Source organism: Phalacrocorax carbo, chromosome 1, assembly GCF_963921805.1.
Source record: "Phalacrocorax carbo chromosome 1, bPhaCar2.1, whole genome shotgun sequence".
NCBI lineage: Eukaryota > Metazoa > Chordata > Aves > Suliformes > Phalacrocoracidae > Phalacrocorax > Phalacrocorax carbo.
In genome coordinates, this window is record NC_087513.1 from 4,157,813 (window position 1) to 4,171,581 (window position 13,769).

At 42.2% G+C, this 13,769-nt stretch overlaps 1 protein-coding gene across 3 annotated transcripts in view; it reads right to left on the reverse strand.

Annotated features, from left to right (window-relative positions):
* MKLN1 (muskelin 1) overlaps positions 1 to 13,769 on the reverse strand; it is a 108,998-nt gene that overhangs the window by 56,916 nt on the left and 38,313 nt on the right. For all 3 annotated transcript variants that reach the window (XM_064442469.1, XM_064442475.1, XM_064442483.1), the window contains 2 exons: positions 9,196 to 9,273; positions 7,902 to 7,967 (listed from right to left, as the gene is read on the reverse strand). In XM_064442469.1, the coding sequence (XP_064298539.1) occupies positions 7,902 to 7,967; positions 9,196 to 9,273 (144 nt within the window). The remainder of the gene's footprint in view (positions 1 to 7,901; positions 7,968 to 9,195; positions 9,274 to 13,769) is intronic.

The following is a 13,769-nucleotide window of genomic DNA, read 5'->3' on the forward strand; positions in this document are numbered from 1 at the left end:
CACAACCGCTCTGTGCACAGCAAAGGCTTCTTTCTCAGACTTGCTGACAAAACTAGATGAAGCCTCTGAACTTGGGAAGCATTTAAGGAGGAAGTCTCTGTTCTGACATGGAGAGATAACTAAGCTGCTCCCATTATAGAAACATCACTATCTGGTCTCAAATGCTAAAAATACTTCGTTTTTAGACTGCATTAAAACGCAACACAAAGCCAAGTCCAAGAAGAACAAGCCACCGAAGACTTGCAGAGCTTTGAAAAACTCCTTTAAAATCCACAAACCAGTTCTATAATGGAGGTAATGGCCAAATTTTTAATCCAACACCAATTAAAGAGCAGAGTTAGAAGCGCGATTATAAAATGGGAATAGTCCCTGACCCTTACCTACCATCAGGATAGTGGTCATCACCATGGAAAGGTTACCCTGGTTCATTAACTTTAATTACCCTTCCTCCTGGACTCAGGGCTCCCAGTGTTCCCTGCAAAGAGCAGGTCCCTTTGTGCGCATAAATTCTCACAGCTCACAAAACCCACATTACCACAACAGCTTCATTGATAGCCGAGAAAAATAAAAGATTTGGCACCAGCTAAGTATCCTATTGGGGCCTTGCCAAAACGTCAGGCCTGCCTGTAAAGGCTTTGTTGTTTCCGATGAAATTTAATAGCAAACCTGAATGAATCCGATGAAAACTCAGGTTTTGAAAGTTACCTAAATTGAGCTGGCAGAATTAAGTGGCATGTAAGCACTGAAAGAGGGATACGATCATACAGCTAGTGCGAACCGTGAGCATCCCCAGAGTCCGAGAGCAACAGTGATAACATGGGTGTACATGAACTGTGTGCCAGACTGAGCTTTCATCTTGACATGAAACTGTAGCTCGGGTGAAAGACAGAATCCATCACAATTAGACTCAGAATTACTGTCATTTTTAGCCTTGTGACTTATTACAGAACCATATACATATTTTTATAGGAAGTTTCTGTATTTTTAAAGGAACATTTCTTAATGCATAAGCACATCTGTTGCTGGTAATGCCAAGTAAATAATAGTTCTTCTGAAGTTTGCGATTGTTCTCCTATGGTATAAGGAAAAAATAGTTGTTCTTTGGTTTTGTTCTTAAAAAAGCCAAACTTTATTCTGTTCCCCAACCAGCATCACACCTCTATTTGTCGACTCAGATTTTATGGGGAGGGTTATTTTCCCACCCTGCACGCAGAGATCCAACCAGGACAGACCCAGGACGCATGCCCAGCACTCCCAGGCATTGCCACCTAAACACGTATCAGCAAATACTCAAAGAAGAGGGCAGACACAGGGAAGAGACCACAAACTTCCAGGCAGCAGGGGTGAGGAAGCTTGAGGGGAGCACAGCAGCCTCACATCAATATAACTGTTTCTACTTTAGTAGCACTAGGGAACGCAAGATGCAAGCGGAGCATCTTGCTCTGGCAGAGGGAAGGATTCTTCCTTTTTATCCAAGCAATATATAATGCAGCAATATTGGCACTGCTTTATTAAAGCCAGCCTCTACTCCGCTTTAGGGACAGAGCCGAAGAATTTTCAAACCTACCTGCAAGGCAACAAGAAAAACATGAAAGCGACTGTATTTACCCAAAGCTTTTAACAGCTACATTTATGAAGTCAAATTTCTCCTCCAGCACCCTAACCTTATCTCCTCTACATTTATTTCTGAATACAAATTCAACACTTTGAATTAAATATGTTCTGTGAATATTTCTAAACTGCTTGCTCAGTCAAAAATGTTTCTATAATGTCTGAATTCTTTTCTTCCCTTACTCTCTGGAAGACTAGAAGGTGCCAGAGCACTCCTCAAATTATTAGAGAATGTTCGTTCCCAAAAATGAACATATTTCCTGTCAACCTCTCCTTAAGTTCTGTTTTTCAGAAAAGTATTTAAAGCAGCCCTCTCTAATCACTGTTAAAACCCAACAACCCTGGGGTAGTTTCAGTCTAGGTTCGCGTATGTTCTCCAAGTCAGCTTTTCTAACTTCTGTTAACTCCATCTTCTCTGTGTGGTGACAGAACATCTTCCTCATCCGGTCAGGACGTTATGTGGCAAATTGCTAAAGCCAGGCTGATAGAAGATGCCTGGTACGCCTTCTAAAACGCCTGGTTTTACCTTCTAATAGGCACAATGAATACATTCCAATCCTGGTGACATATTTAACTAAATGCTTTGGTCAAATGGTATTTCCATGTCTCTGCCGGAATGGTTCTCCCAGGAATATCAAAGAATTATGGACCTGAAACACCCCTGCAAGTCATCCGGTGCATCAGTCATCTCCCAAAGCCCTCACAGCAGGGCGACCTTCTGCACAGGGAAGGTTTGCACAGGCAAGTATTCAGTTACACTTTGAGTATCTCCAAACATGGATATTTCAGACTGTCTGGACCCCTGCTCCAATGACTGATCACCTTCATTACAATTTTTTCCCTCATAATATTTACCTGGAATTTCCCTTGCTGCAACGTGTCCATTGCCCTTCACCCTATCCCTCTGCACCCCCGCAAAGTAAGTCTGGCTCTTTCTTCTCCATGCTCTCCCACCAGCTAGTTGAAGATACCTCTAAGAACCGCCCGCGAGCCTTTTCTTCTGCAGGCTGAGCAAAACTAGCTCCCTAAGCATCTCCTCATACATCACATGCTCCAGCCCCTGACCACCTTGGTGGCCCTTCACTGGGCTCACTTCCAGACTGTCACCATCGTTATTGAGCAGGGCGCCCAAGCTGGGCGCAGTACTGCCGATGCAGCCCCGTAAGTACCAAACTGGGATACCACCACTCCCCTTAACCTGCTGGCCGTACTTTGCTAATAGGGCCGAGCACGGGGTTGGCCTTCATGGCCACAAGGACACACTGCTGATGCATATTCAGCTGTCTACCACCTTGCAAATCTTCCTTCCGCGCAGCCAGTCCCCAGCCTAGACTATTGCACACAGCGGTTACATCCCTGGTTTCAGGATTCTGCATTTGTCTCCGCTGAACCTCACAACGCTCTCCCTGCAGCCCGTCAGGGTCCCTTTGCCTCACAGCCCTGTTCTCTAGTTCATCAGCCACTGTCCTCCCAATCTGCTACCAGCCCAAACTTGCTGAGGGTGTATCTGAGAATCAGTGTCCCTAGAACTAAGACAGACTCGCCTCAGAAGTACAAAATCTAGGTGTAAGATATCTCAAAAGCCTTCCACGAAAGGATACCACTTCCCTACACAGTAACCATAGGTTTAGTTACCTGCAAGCAGCATTGTCCACTTTGTAAGGAGCACTTAGAGCACAACTATAACGCCAGACCTTACATTTTGTTGAAGTATCACACCACATAGTTTCTGAATCACAGTTCAGTGTAGATGGTAGCTGGATGTAAGTTTTTTCAGGCTAGGGCTGGCCTGAGTAGGCATACTGTCTTGCTCTCAAAAGTGAAAGCACTGTGAAGTTGAGTAACCTCCAGGATTCAGCAGCTGTTTGTGTTTCAGAGCTTAGAAGCCATCTGTGTTTTATTTTAGAGATCTCTTCATCTTGTACACAAGTCCTATCTTCAAGTATGTTACGGATAGCAATGTTTTCCTCAGGCAAAACAGCATCCTTTTTCATGTCTGCTGCTCTCACTTCATCTTTTTCATCTTCCCCTGCTGCTTTTGAACCAGTGACAGTTTCCACTGTGTTGCCCACATATACCCTCGCCCTTCTGGCCACGTCGCTGGGGATGCAGCCCAGGATACAGTTGGCTTTCTGAGCTGCGAGCAGACATTGCTGGGTCATATTGGGCTTCTCATCACCCAAAACCCCCAAGTCCTTCTCCTCAGGGCTGCTCTCAATCCATCCTCTGCCCAGTCTGTATTTGCATTTGGGATTGCCCCAACCCGTGTGCAGGACCTCGTACTTGGCCTTGTTGAACTTCACAAGGTTTACACGGGCCCACCTCTCAAGCCTGTCCAGGCCCCTCTAGATGGCATCCCTTGCCTCCTGCACGTCGACCACACCACACAGCTCGGTGTCGCTGGCAAACTGGCTGAGGGTGCGCTCGATCCCACCGTCCATGTCAAAGATGTTAAACAATCTCCCACTGTTCCCAACCTACAGATCTGTCTCACCCGTCTACCAGAATGAAGTAAGCAGAATTCCTTCCTACGAAAGGAAAAGCAAGATAATGTACAATGAAAATTAGGGAGTAGTTTCACTTCAGTGGGTAAACAGAGGTAACACATCAATAAAGACGATTTGACTAATATTTTCCTTCAAAAAAATGTTTCACTTGCCAAAGAGAAATGGCAACAAAAAAATCATCCTGGTTGCTTAGCTATCATTTCTAAAATGGGCTCGTCAGAAAACTTCGGAAGACTTTAAGTGAAATAAAAGATGAACGTTTAAACAAACAGGATATGTCACCAGATTCTTTTTAATAGAATGATTTCTATGTAGTCTATAATTCTGCCACCAAAATAAATTGTACGGCTTTATGGACTACACTGTTGTTCACATAAAATTGTGTCTGTCCTATAAAAGCAGAGAAGATAATTCCACCTTAACTATGGAATTATAACCCAAATCTCCAAAACACAGTACATCATTCCTCTAAAGTACAGACGTAACTCCTTAAACCTTGAATTTGGCGATCCACTTAGTCATTCTCACTGTCTTCCAGAATAAGCAACAGTATTCAAAACGCATGCCATATCTGAATTATAACAAGGCCTGAGAGGGCATAATCAAAGTTACGTTGATCAAGGTACCAGTGCCAGGTGCCTACAACCTCATCCAAAACTGCATTAGGGCTAAATGCATCTGGGAACACAGTACTATATGCGAGCCTGCATTTTACTGCTTGAGGATTTCACCAGGGCCTACATAAATAGCAGCATACCTTTTCACAACCGACATTCAGCGCACTTAACACAGTATGTTCTTGTGTAGTTTTGGGGTTGTTTTCAATCTTGGTGTTTTGGGGATACTTGTTTTTATCAATGTACCCGGGTTGCGACTACCCAAACGCTTCCCCTTCCTTGTAGAAAAGAGCAGAAAACTCTCCAGCTCCCATACGGAGCACAACCCGAGACAAGCACCTCGCAGGAAAAAGCAGAAATAACATAAGCCTTCTGTCTTCATTTACAGCCTAAAGCTTTAAAGTACGCAACAGTGGTTTCCAACTATAACCAGGAATGCCTCTTAGTAAGTGTTTCTGAATATGCATACCAAAACCAACTTCCCAATTCTGCCACCCAGAGTCATTCCAGCCTGAGCGTCAGTATGATTAAAAGCATGGAAGACATTGTGAAAATAAGTAACTCCCCCCCCCACCCCTTTTTTTTTGTAGGAAGACATCAGGCTGCCTTCTCAGTTCTGCACCCCAAAACGCCGACACTTTCATTTCAAACTGCTTTAGGAATTTTTCAAAGCACAAAGAACACTGCACTTAGGATAAGACGGTTGCGGCGGGTATTAAGGGAGTGAACATCAGGTGGAAATGAGCTACAGCACAAGTTACTGGTTGCCAGCAGAGGTGCCAGAACTGCTCTTTCAGATGCTTTCAGCGTACCCTAATTGGAAGATCAAACACGCTAAAAGGCAGTTTAGACCACGTTAAACTATATTCTACCTGAAACTTAGACCATAAACAGCCTCAGTGATGCAGCCCACTATTAGTAACTCAATACCTAGCTTAAGTACTTACCAACCTGCATCCTCTAACACTAACACATGGGCATCCAGCAGACTCAGTACCATCACAAAGCTTATTAAAAATAAACTTGTATTTTCATAGTCAGTAACAACTGGTTAATATTTCCTTGAGGGTAACCAAAAAGCAGAACCATTTACAGTTCAGTTACAGGTACAGTAGGTCTGGACAGAGATTAAAATTTGCTTCTAACACCTTTTCCATGCGATACGAAACTTCAGAACCTCCTTGTATGCATGACTTTGGTATTTTACTTCATTTCTAAAAAATTAAAATTGAAGAAAATATTCATTTTTGAAAAGGACCTCACCCCTCTAACACCGAGCGCAAAGTGAGTTTATTTTCCTTCAGTTGCCAAAGGCTTCTGAAAAAACAACACGTGTGCAGGTAAGGAAGGGAGGATGTCTCTGAAGGAAAGAGTACGCCACTGCTCCTTTTTCCATTAACGCTAGATTTGCTCAAGGTTAGCCAAGGAGCTTTACAGCTCCAGTCTGCAAAACACATCCTTCCATAACTGGCTAAACTCCCACAGTCTCATTCGTCTCTACCTATACTCAAAAGGAAAACTCAAGCAATCAGCAACAGCTGGTTTTAAGGATAACAGCACCAAGAACCTCCCCTGGCTCATTCGTGGGCCAAATTACATGATAAAACTGATAATCTCAAGAACATTTAGCCTTTCACAAGCCTCAGTGGGCCTGGAAGCAAAACTAGGGGCAACTTCCCAAATATCCCACACCGAAACCATCTGAAGGTATCCCATCACCACTGGCTGGTGCTGCAGCAAGGAAGGACTAGCACGACACAGGGAGATCCAGCTCTCCCCCATTGGGACCCTACCTCCATAGGTGCTCCCCAGTCACTTTTGCATGAGTAAAAAAAAAAAAAGATATCCATGCATTTTACTGCCTTGTTAAAGCAGAGTGAAAACTTAAGTCAAAGGCAGGGATCATAAGCTTGCTAGGATTTAAGAAAACCAACAGGAACAGAAACAAAGACTCCCATTACCATGAATATACTATTTTCAGGAGGCCTAAAGAACTATCATTTCCAAGTTGACAAGCCTCATGCTTCTTCCGTGCGCTTGTGAAACAGTCGCTGCCTACTTATTCAGTGAGGCCACTAGGGAGCGTTCACAGCTTCTTTTGTAGGCAAACACCAGCAATCCTCTAGCAGGATTTTATTCTAATGAATCTCAAAACCTCTAAAAAAAAGTTTGCTTTCACATACAAAATAACTCGAGTGCTTCCTCTAGAGCAGTAACAACACTCCGAGTAAAAGCCAAAGACTGCAGCTACTGCTGCATTTTTGCTTGTTCACTATGACTTAGCAAATTACTCTTGAAGGTACGATCCTGTCACATGCTTCAGTCGCCGTCCGTATGACCACAACAGATACGGCCGCGGTGATTTTTTCTGCCAACTCCTCAATGCCACCCTACACTCTCTGCTACTCGCACTCTGATCTTGTTTCCCCTTTCCTAAGAACAATCCTTTTACTCATACTAATCATTTACCTAATAAAGATGCAGGCAGATGCATTCCTTTTTTCAGTAAGGAACAACATACCACAGAACTCTGATTAAATAGAAGCAAGACAAGGATAAAGAAAATTATGGAGAACAACAATCACCAGAACTGTTACTATTTATACACACGCATCCCGTCTTTTCTCTGCAGGCTCTTTGAAACAGAGGCTGAACCATTCTTTAAACTGCTATAGGAAAAGATTTTGCAAAAAATATCTAACAAATTACATTTAAGAGGAGTTTCTTGCACACTGTGGGAATTAGAAGCTGCTCCAACCAAAATATGAGGAACGTTTCAACACATCAGATTTATTGCTTGAGCACTATTCCAAAGAGCATAGTATGTAGCAGATAAGGGAAATTATCATTCCTAACGTCTCTTGTTTAAGCTCCTGCTCAAAAAGGGTGGGAGGGACAAAAAATTAAAAACAGTTTTTCTTGGTTTCTTAGTTAAGACAAGACAATGACTAAGGCATAACAGAACCGATAGGGAAGGAGGGGGGTGGGAAAGGCAGTTGGAGCATAGCTCTAGAGAGGAAGCAGAGTGTTTAATCAAACTATTAGAAAGTGCAATTTTTTCTTCAAAACCTGAAGACAAGACAGTCTCTGAAGAAAACGACATCTGCATATTTATCTGAAAAATATCTGATTAAATAATTAAGTTAAAAATTTAGCAACTACTCACCTGTCTGGACATCTATAACCATCTGATGGCCCCCTCTCATCCCTGGTCGGCTGTCTTCCCCATCACCTTTAAAAAAAGGAGGAGGGGATAATTTTCCATTACAAGATTTTTAACCCAAAGCAAGATACAACCTCATATATGGCCTAAATACTATATGGAGGCAGAGCAATTTAGTGACTCACCATTCTTTAAACATTAGCTCAACGCTTTTTCCAGGTAGTATTCTTCTGTGCATTATGAAACTACAGAGTTTTATATTGAATTATCTGGTAACTGAAAATACAGATAGCTGAAGTGAATACAGTACTCTACTGCAATTCTGAGAGCCTTGGAAAGGAGCCTGAGTGTTCCTGAAGCACGCAGGTTCGCACAAATGAGGTCTGAGCTATCTTTGCAGCTCTCCAGCAGTGAGAGGACAGACAACCTTTTGATCCCCTTCCATCTCTCCTCACCTGAGAGCTGCCTGAAGGCTGAGCGTAGAGAACAGATACTCAAACGACAGGGCAACGTACCCAGGAGATGGAAGCAGAGGTAATGGTATAGATAGAACAGAGCTCGCTTTGCACCAATTGCTTATTCTCACATATAAGGGAATTCCAGCTGTCCAATTAAAGAAGCTTTCCAACCACTTTAGATTCCTTAAGCATTCAGAACAGATGTCATCTATGGGAAGCAACATCAGAAAGATAACCCATGTTCTGCTGGAAGAGAAATCTGCTTGTGTTCATAGATAACCCTTCCCAAGAAGTTGGGGTTCAGCGCTCCACCTTTAGTGATTGTCACCTTGAATCCTACGTTTGTATTTTTGTATTTTGTAGTCAAGGCTGCTGCTACGAGGCAGCAAGCAGAAAGCAATGGAAGAAGATTCTGCAGTTCAGGTGTACTCTAACACACCAAGGCTTCAAAAGATGCATCTCAAATTTAAAATCCTCGGTTAAGATAACGTATTTATTTGCCAATCTTTGCTGTTCCATTTCAGTTGACTCCATGCGTTAAATCCAGTCATACAGGTAATGGCTCACATGCTTAACCTCTATTCTGAGATTGGTTTCTGAACTGAATAGCTATCCTTGACATTACAGCTCGTGTTCCTGTAACGTTCCTTACTCTACCAGAAACCAGGCTGCACGTTTCACTGACTTTGCAGCTGAATGCAAATTTTTCATAGACGAAACCATTCCCTAGAATAACTGTCCTAGAGGAGGCTTTCTTGCATCGTTTTCTTGCTCAATATCCTCAAAGGAACAGGATAGAGCTGGCAGTACGTAAGTTATATCTTAAGAAATGTCCTTACCTTTGGTGCTTTTGGGGATGATCTGCCCCCAGCGAGGTTTGTATTCTTGTTGACTGATATACTGATTGAACAAGCCATCTGCAAAACAAAAATTTTACTGTATAAAACATTTCTGCTTCCATTAAAGCAAAACCACTTTTAACACAGGTAACTTCAGCCCAGCTCAATCCAATACGCTACTCCAAAGCCTTCATTAGAGTAAATTCTCTATATGTCAGTTATTTTGTTAAACTTGTTAATGAACTAAATGTGTAAGCACTAAGATAAAAAGAATACTCATTACTAGATCAATCAAGAATTACCCAGTTTTCCTGCCAGGTCATGCCAATTGTCTATAAATCTCCAGTAAGGTGTATTTAATTAAGAACAGAATCCCTCCCCCTTATTTAAGCAAAAGGAAAGTTGCCCGTGCATGTAAAATTCAACCATTTTAGTACATGTTAAGTTAAAACTAGGTCAGGCAGTATCTCTAGAGCTTCATCTAAGAAAAGAGAAGAAAAGCAGATTGTTTAAATGCTATGATATGGAACAACCAAGCACTGGATGAAAAAACAAAATAATAGTTTACATTCTCTTTAGAGAGTTAAGCAAGAGGAGAAACAGAAGATGCATTAGGTCACTGGTCAGATATGCCAACTGCAGCATTTCTGTAAGAAGCATAAACTCTGTAAGAAGCATAAACCCTACCCAAGCTCCCCTTGTGCCTTCCTCTCTCTCTGTACACCTACCACATTTCATCTCTTCAGCGCTGAGAGGTCAGTTCCTAATCCTGGTTGCACGTTATCAGTCTATCACATAAACATTAACTTTTTGAAAAGGAGATTCGTAACACCCACGCGCTCTGGGACCGCTCTTCAGTCTGGGAAGGGCTTAACAAGCTTTTGGGGAACTTGTTGCTATTGTTCTTCAAAAGCTTCCTCTGAAAAACCTCCCTTACCTTCTGCAGGCACAACAAACTATTGGACCACTAACGGCCAGCCTCTTGACCCACCATCTCAAGACACGAGCTCTTCATGACAAGCGTTTGTTCCGCATTTATGCGTTACCTGAAAAAAATGGCACTTCCGACACCCAGTTTACATCACTAATACGGTGATAACGACCACTGGCAGACTGAGGACTCGAATGGTAGATTTACACGGTTTTCTATTGAAACAGTACATTGCACAAACACCACGCCGGTGCAGGATGTAGGATGCATTCAAGGCCCTCATCACGTAGCACCCAGCAGCTGTGCTCTTTGGTAGAGTGGTACCCAGCAAACTTGCTCAGGAATCAGTTTTACATTCCCCAGCAGAGAAAGGAAAAATGAAATTACGAAGTCTCATCTAATACTTTTTAATTCTCCGACCCCAGTAATTGTGGCTTTGAGGTAAGAATTTAACAGATGATTAATGCCTCCATTTATTTATAGAAAATCCTTTGGTAGGCACATAGACAAAAAAAAAAGAGTAATCCTTACTGCATACATCCCTATTTATTTACAAAAAGGTAAACATCTTTGTTAAGCACAGCACAATGTTCAGAGAATATTTTAAAGCACTTCCTGGTATCCTGCGGTTTGTCGTGACTGAAATCCAGGTTTTAATTAAAACCCAAGCCAGCACATACTGCCTGGGAGAAGATGAATACTCTAGAGACCATCTAATAGGAAAATAAGGGCACTAGTGCTCCTGAAAGGTGCTGAATTTGGTCTTAAAATACAAAATTGCTTTCAACTTCCATAAACTCAGCTCTGTGAGTTTTTCAAATTAAATATTCTGTGAAATCAGGGCAGGTTTTACTCCCACCTATCTTATGAGCCAAAAACATCAGCTCTTTCCTAGCGTTAGGTAATTGAGGAAAGCCAAAAGTTTGCTCAACATATGTAGAAAAGTGGTTTATTTTGGTTTGAAGAGTAGGTTTCCTATCTCCCACTTCTTCAGCATTAATGAAGTTGGGACAAGACACGAAAGGCTTTAAGCTTGAGATTCTGTGAATTCTGATTCAGAAAAGCCAACTTCCAACTGAACAAATGCACGCGCTGTACGAAATCCCATACTGACTCAGGCAGATTTTTCTAGCCACAAACCTAGACGGAAATCCAGCCTTTTGGATATCATTAGAGCTTTCGGTCTTCAAGACAGAACGCAAAACCATATTTATCCCTATGGCAGCCAATAGATAATTGGACATAAATAGCTCAAGAAGATTAATTACACCACATATGATCTGAAAGGGTGATTTAACCTCTCTTCCATGCTCAACACCCACAGGCTGCACTTGTCAAGATATGGCACTTCTCCCCTACTGTGCCTTCAGCCTCTTTTAATAATGCTTCTTGTCTTCCATGGGACATTGGTTTGGAAATATTCCAGCTTGCTTCCCAGAAATGTTTCTTTCTGCTGGGAGCAGTTCCACATTCATTCTACTTGTGCTGCAAACCAGCAGCAGCTTGTTTTGGAAGCTGAATCACCACCTGTCTGACACCACCAGGGAAAAAAAGGAGGATTTCTAGGTGGATTCTCTATCCGATGCCAGACCTGTTCTAGCACGCTCCTTATGCTCCTTGGCAGGATAGCACTGCTGACCAGAAGGTCTCCAAAGCTTCCGCAAGGTACTGAAGAGCAGATCTAGGCCTGCTCAGGTTTGTCAGCTGTTTCCAATGAATCAGTAGTTTAAAATAAATTTCAAGACTCCTGCAGAAAAAAGTGTAAAGTGCGAGTTTTTAAAGGAAGTGGCTTCCTTCGCTCCGGAGGCCTCTCGTTTCAATGTCCATGTTTACTCTCTAAAATTACGGCCAAAACCAGTACTTTTATTTTGTACTATTTTCAAGCCCTTCGCAGCAAGTTATGACGCATTTTGGATGTAACAACATGAAGTTCACAGCGGTTAAAGCTTAGTAAATGATAACCAAAGCCTTTATTTTGTCAGGCAATTACGGGTTACCTAGAAAGGATTAGGACAAACACTGTGGACAAAAATATTTAACTTGCTGAAGCCAATGAGGAACAAGTAAAAGCTGTGTTGTTTCTTTTTAGACAACACACATCTCTAGATAGGATTACTACAATCTATTCAGTCCACTGCCAATGGCTGAAAAAACTTCAGAGTAGCTGAATATTTTCTGGCTGGTGGGGTTTGGTTTAAGGTTTTTCTTGAACCAAAGAAAAATGCCTGAAACTCCTAAACAGACTGAGGTTTCTGTAGTCAAAAAATCCTTCTGACGAAAAGCTGAAGCAGAAAACGAAGACGACACCAGATAAAAAAAATCCAGCCATTACTCAACGATTTCCTCAAGACGTGGGAGCAACAAGGAAACGCACAAATTTTTTCCAGCCTCAAAGCTGTAATATCCTCTTGCACTGTCTTCTTAACAAAAATGAAACAAGGTTTGCTTTTCAAATCCCTACAAGATATCCTGCTTCTACACAAACCCTACCATCTACTTACCACGGGCTTTGGATCCCTAGCAAGCCTCTCCCCTCCGTATATTACAGCACTACAGAACAGCAAGCCAGAGTTCATACTTTCTCAGAACTGAACCCAAATATATTCGATGGTAAAATTAAGGTATACGTGTCTGTCTAGAGCTTCCAGGAGAATCCAACTGTTCCTGTGCATCCTGAGTTTTGGGAGACATTTGAGCCCGCAGGCTGTGCATTACAACTTCTTGTTTGGCGTACGGGGCCAGCTTGTCAACAGATAAACACATATCACATACTGACACGAGAACTGCCAGAAGGAACACCTCGCTCCCTAGAATACTAATAGGAAACTAGCAGATCTTTGATCCATTGCAAGCAGCTTTCTGTGTCTACAGTAGCTGCAAACAGTTCAACTAAGTAATTTGCACTCCACATACTCTCTGTAGGAATATTAAGCAGATTTTTTTCTTCAATAATATAGGCCATCTGAAAGCTATAGGAATGAATCCAAATGTGAAGCATTTGAACCAAGTCTGTGAACCAGCTGAGATTTAGGGAACCTTTTATTTTTGAGAGGAAGTCAGGCAGCTGCCAGAGTTTCCATTTGCCCTTTTTCTAAGTGTAACGCACAAGTCAAAAGAATCTGCGGGAAAAGTGTGGCTGCCTGCCACTGAGCTCTCAAAAGAAATCATCTGGTGATGTGAGGTGGAAGACAGCGTTCATTATTAGCAATGCAAAAGAACAAGAGTTAGCTCTGCTAGCACTAATTCTTGACCACCTACTCTTTTTCTACATGACTAAGCCTATGGAAATAGCCTGCAAGAGATGCATCGCATTTCACTTATTTAAATACCTACCACTGCAAATATTAGCCGCCACAGAAGACATTTCAGGCTGAACTGAGTGTGCAGTATCTTTGTCAACCTCACTGCACTTCTGTTTGTTCCTTTAAGGCAATGGACTCTCAGATCACCAAGAGGTCAGAAGTTCACATATTCACGTCCAGTCTGTTACAGAACAGTTCGCTCTCTGAATGATTTCAGGGATAATTTAAGGATCTGTATATCTCAATTAACTCTACACTTTAACTACACGGAGCATACACGGGACTAAAGTTAATCTGCTTTTATTTGGAAAAACAACACATCAGAGCGGAGTTCGGTCGTA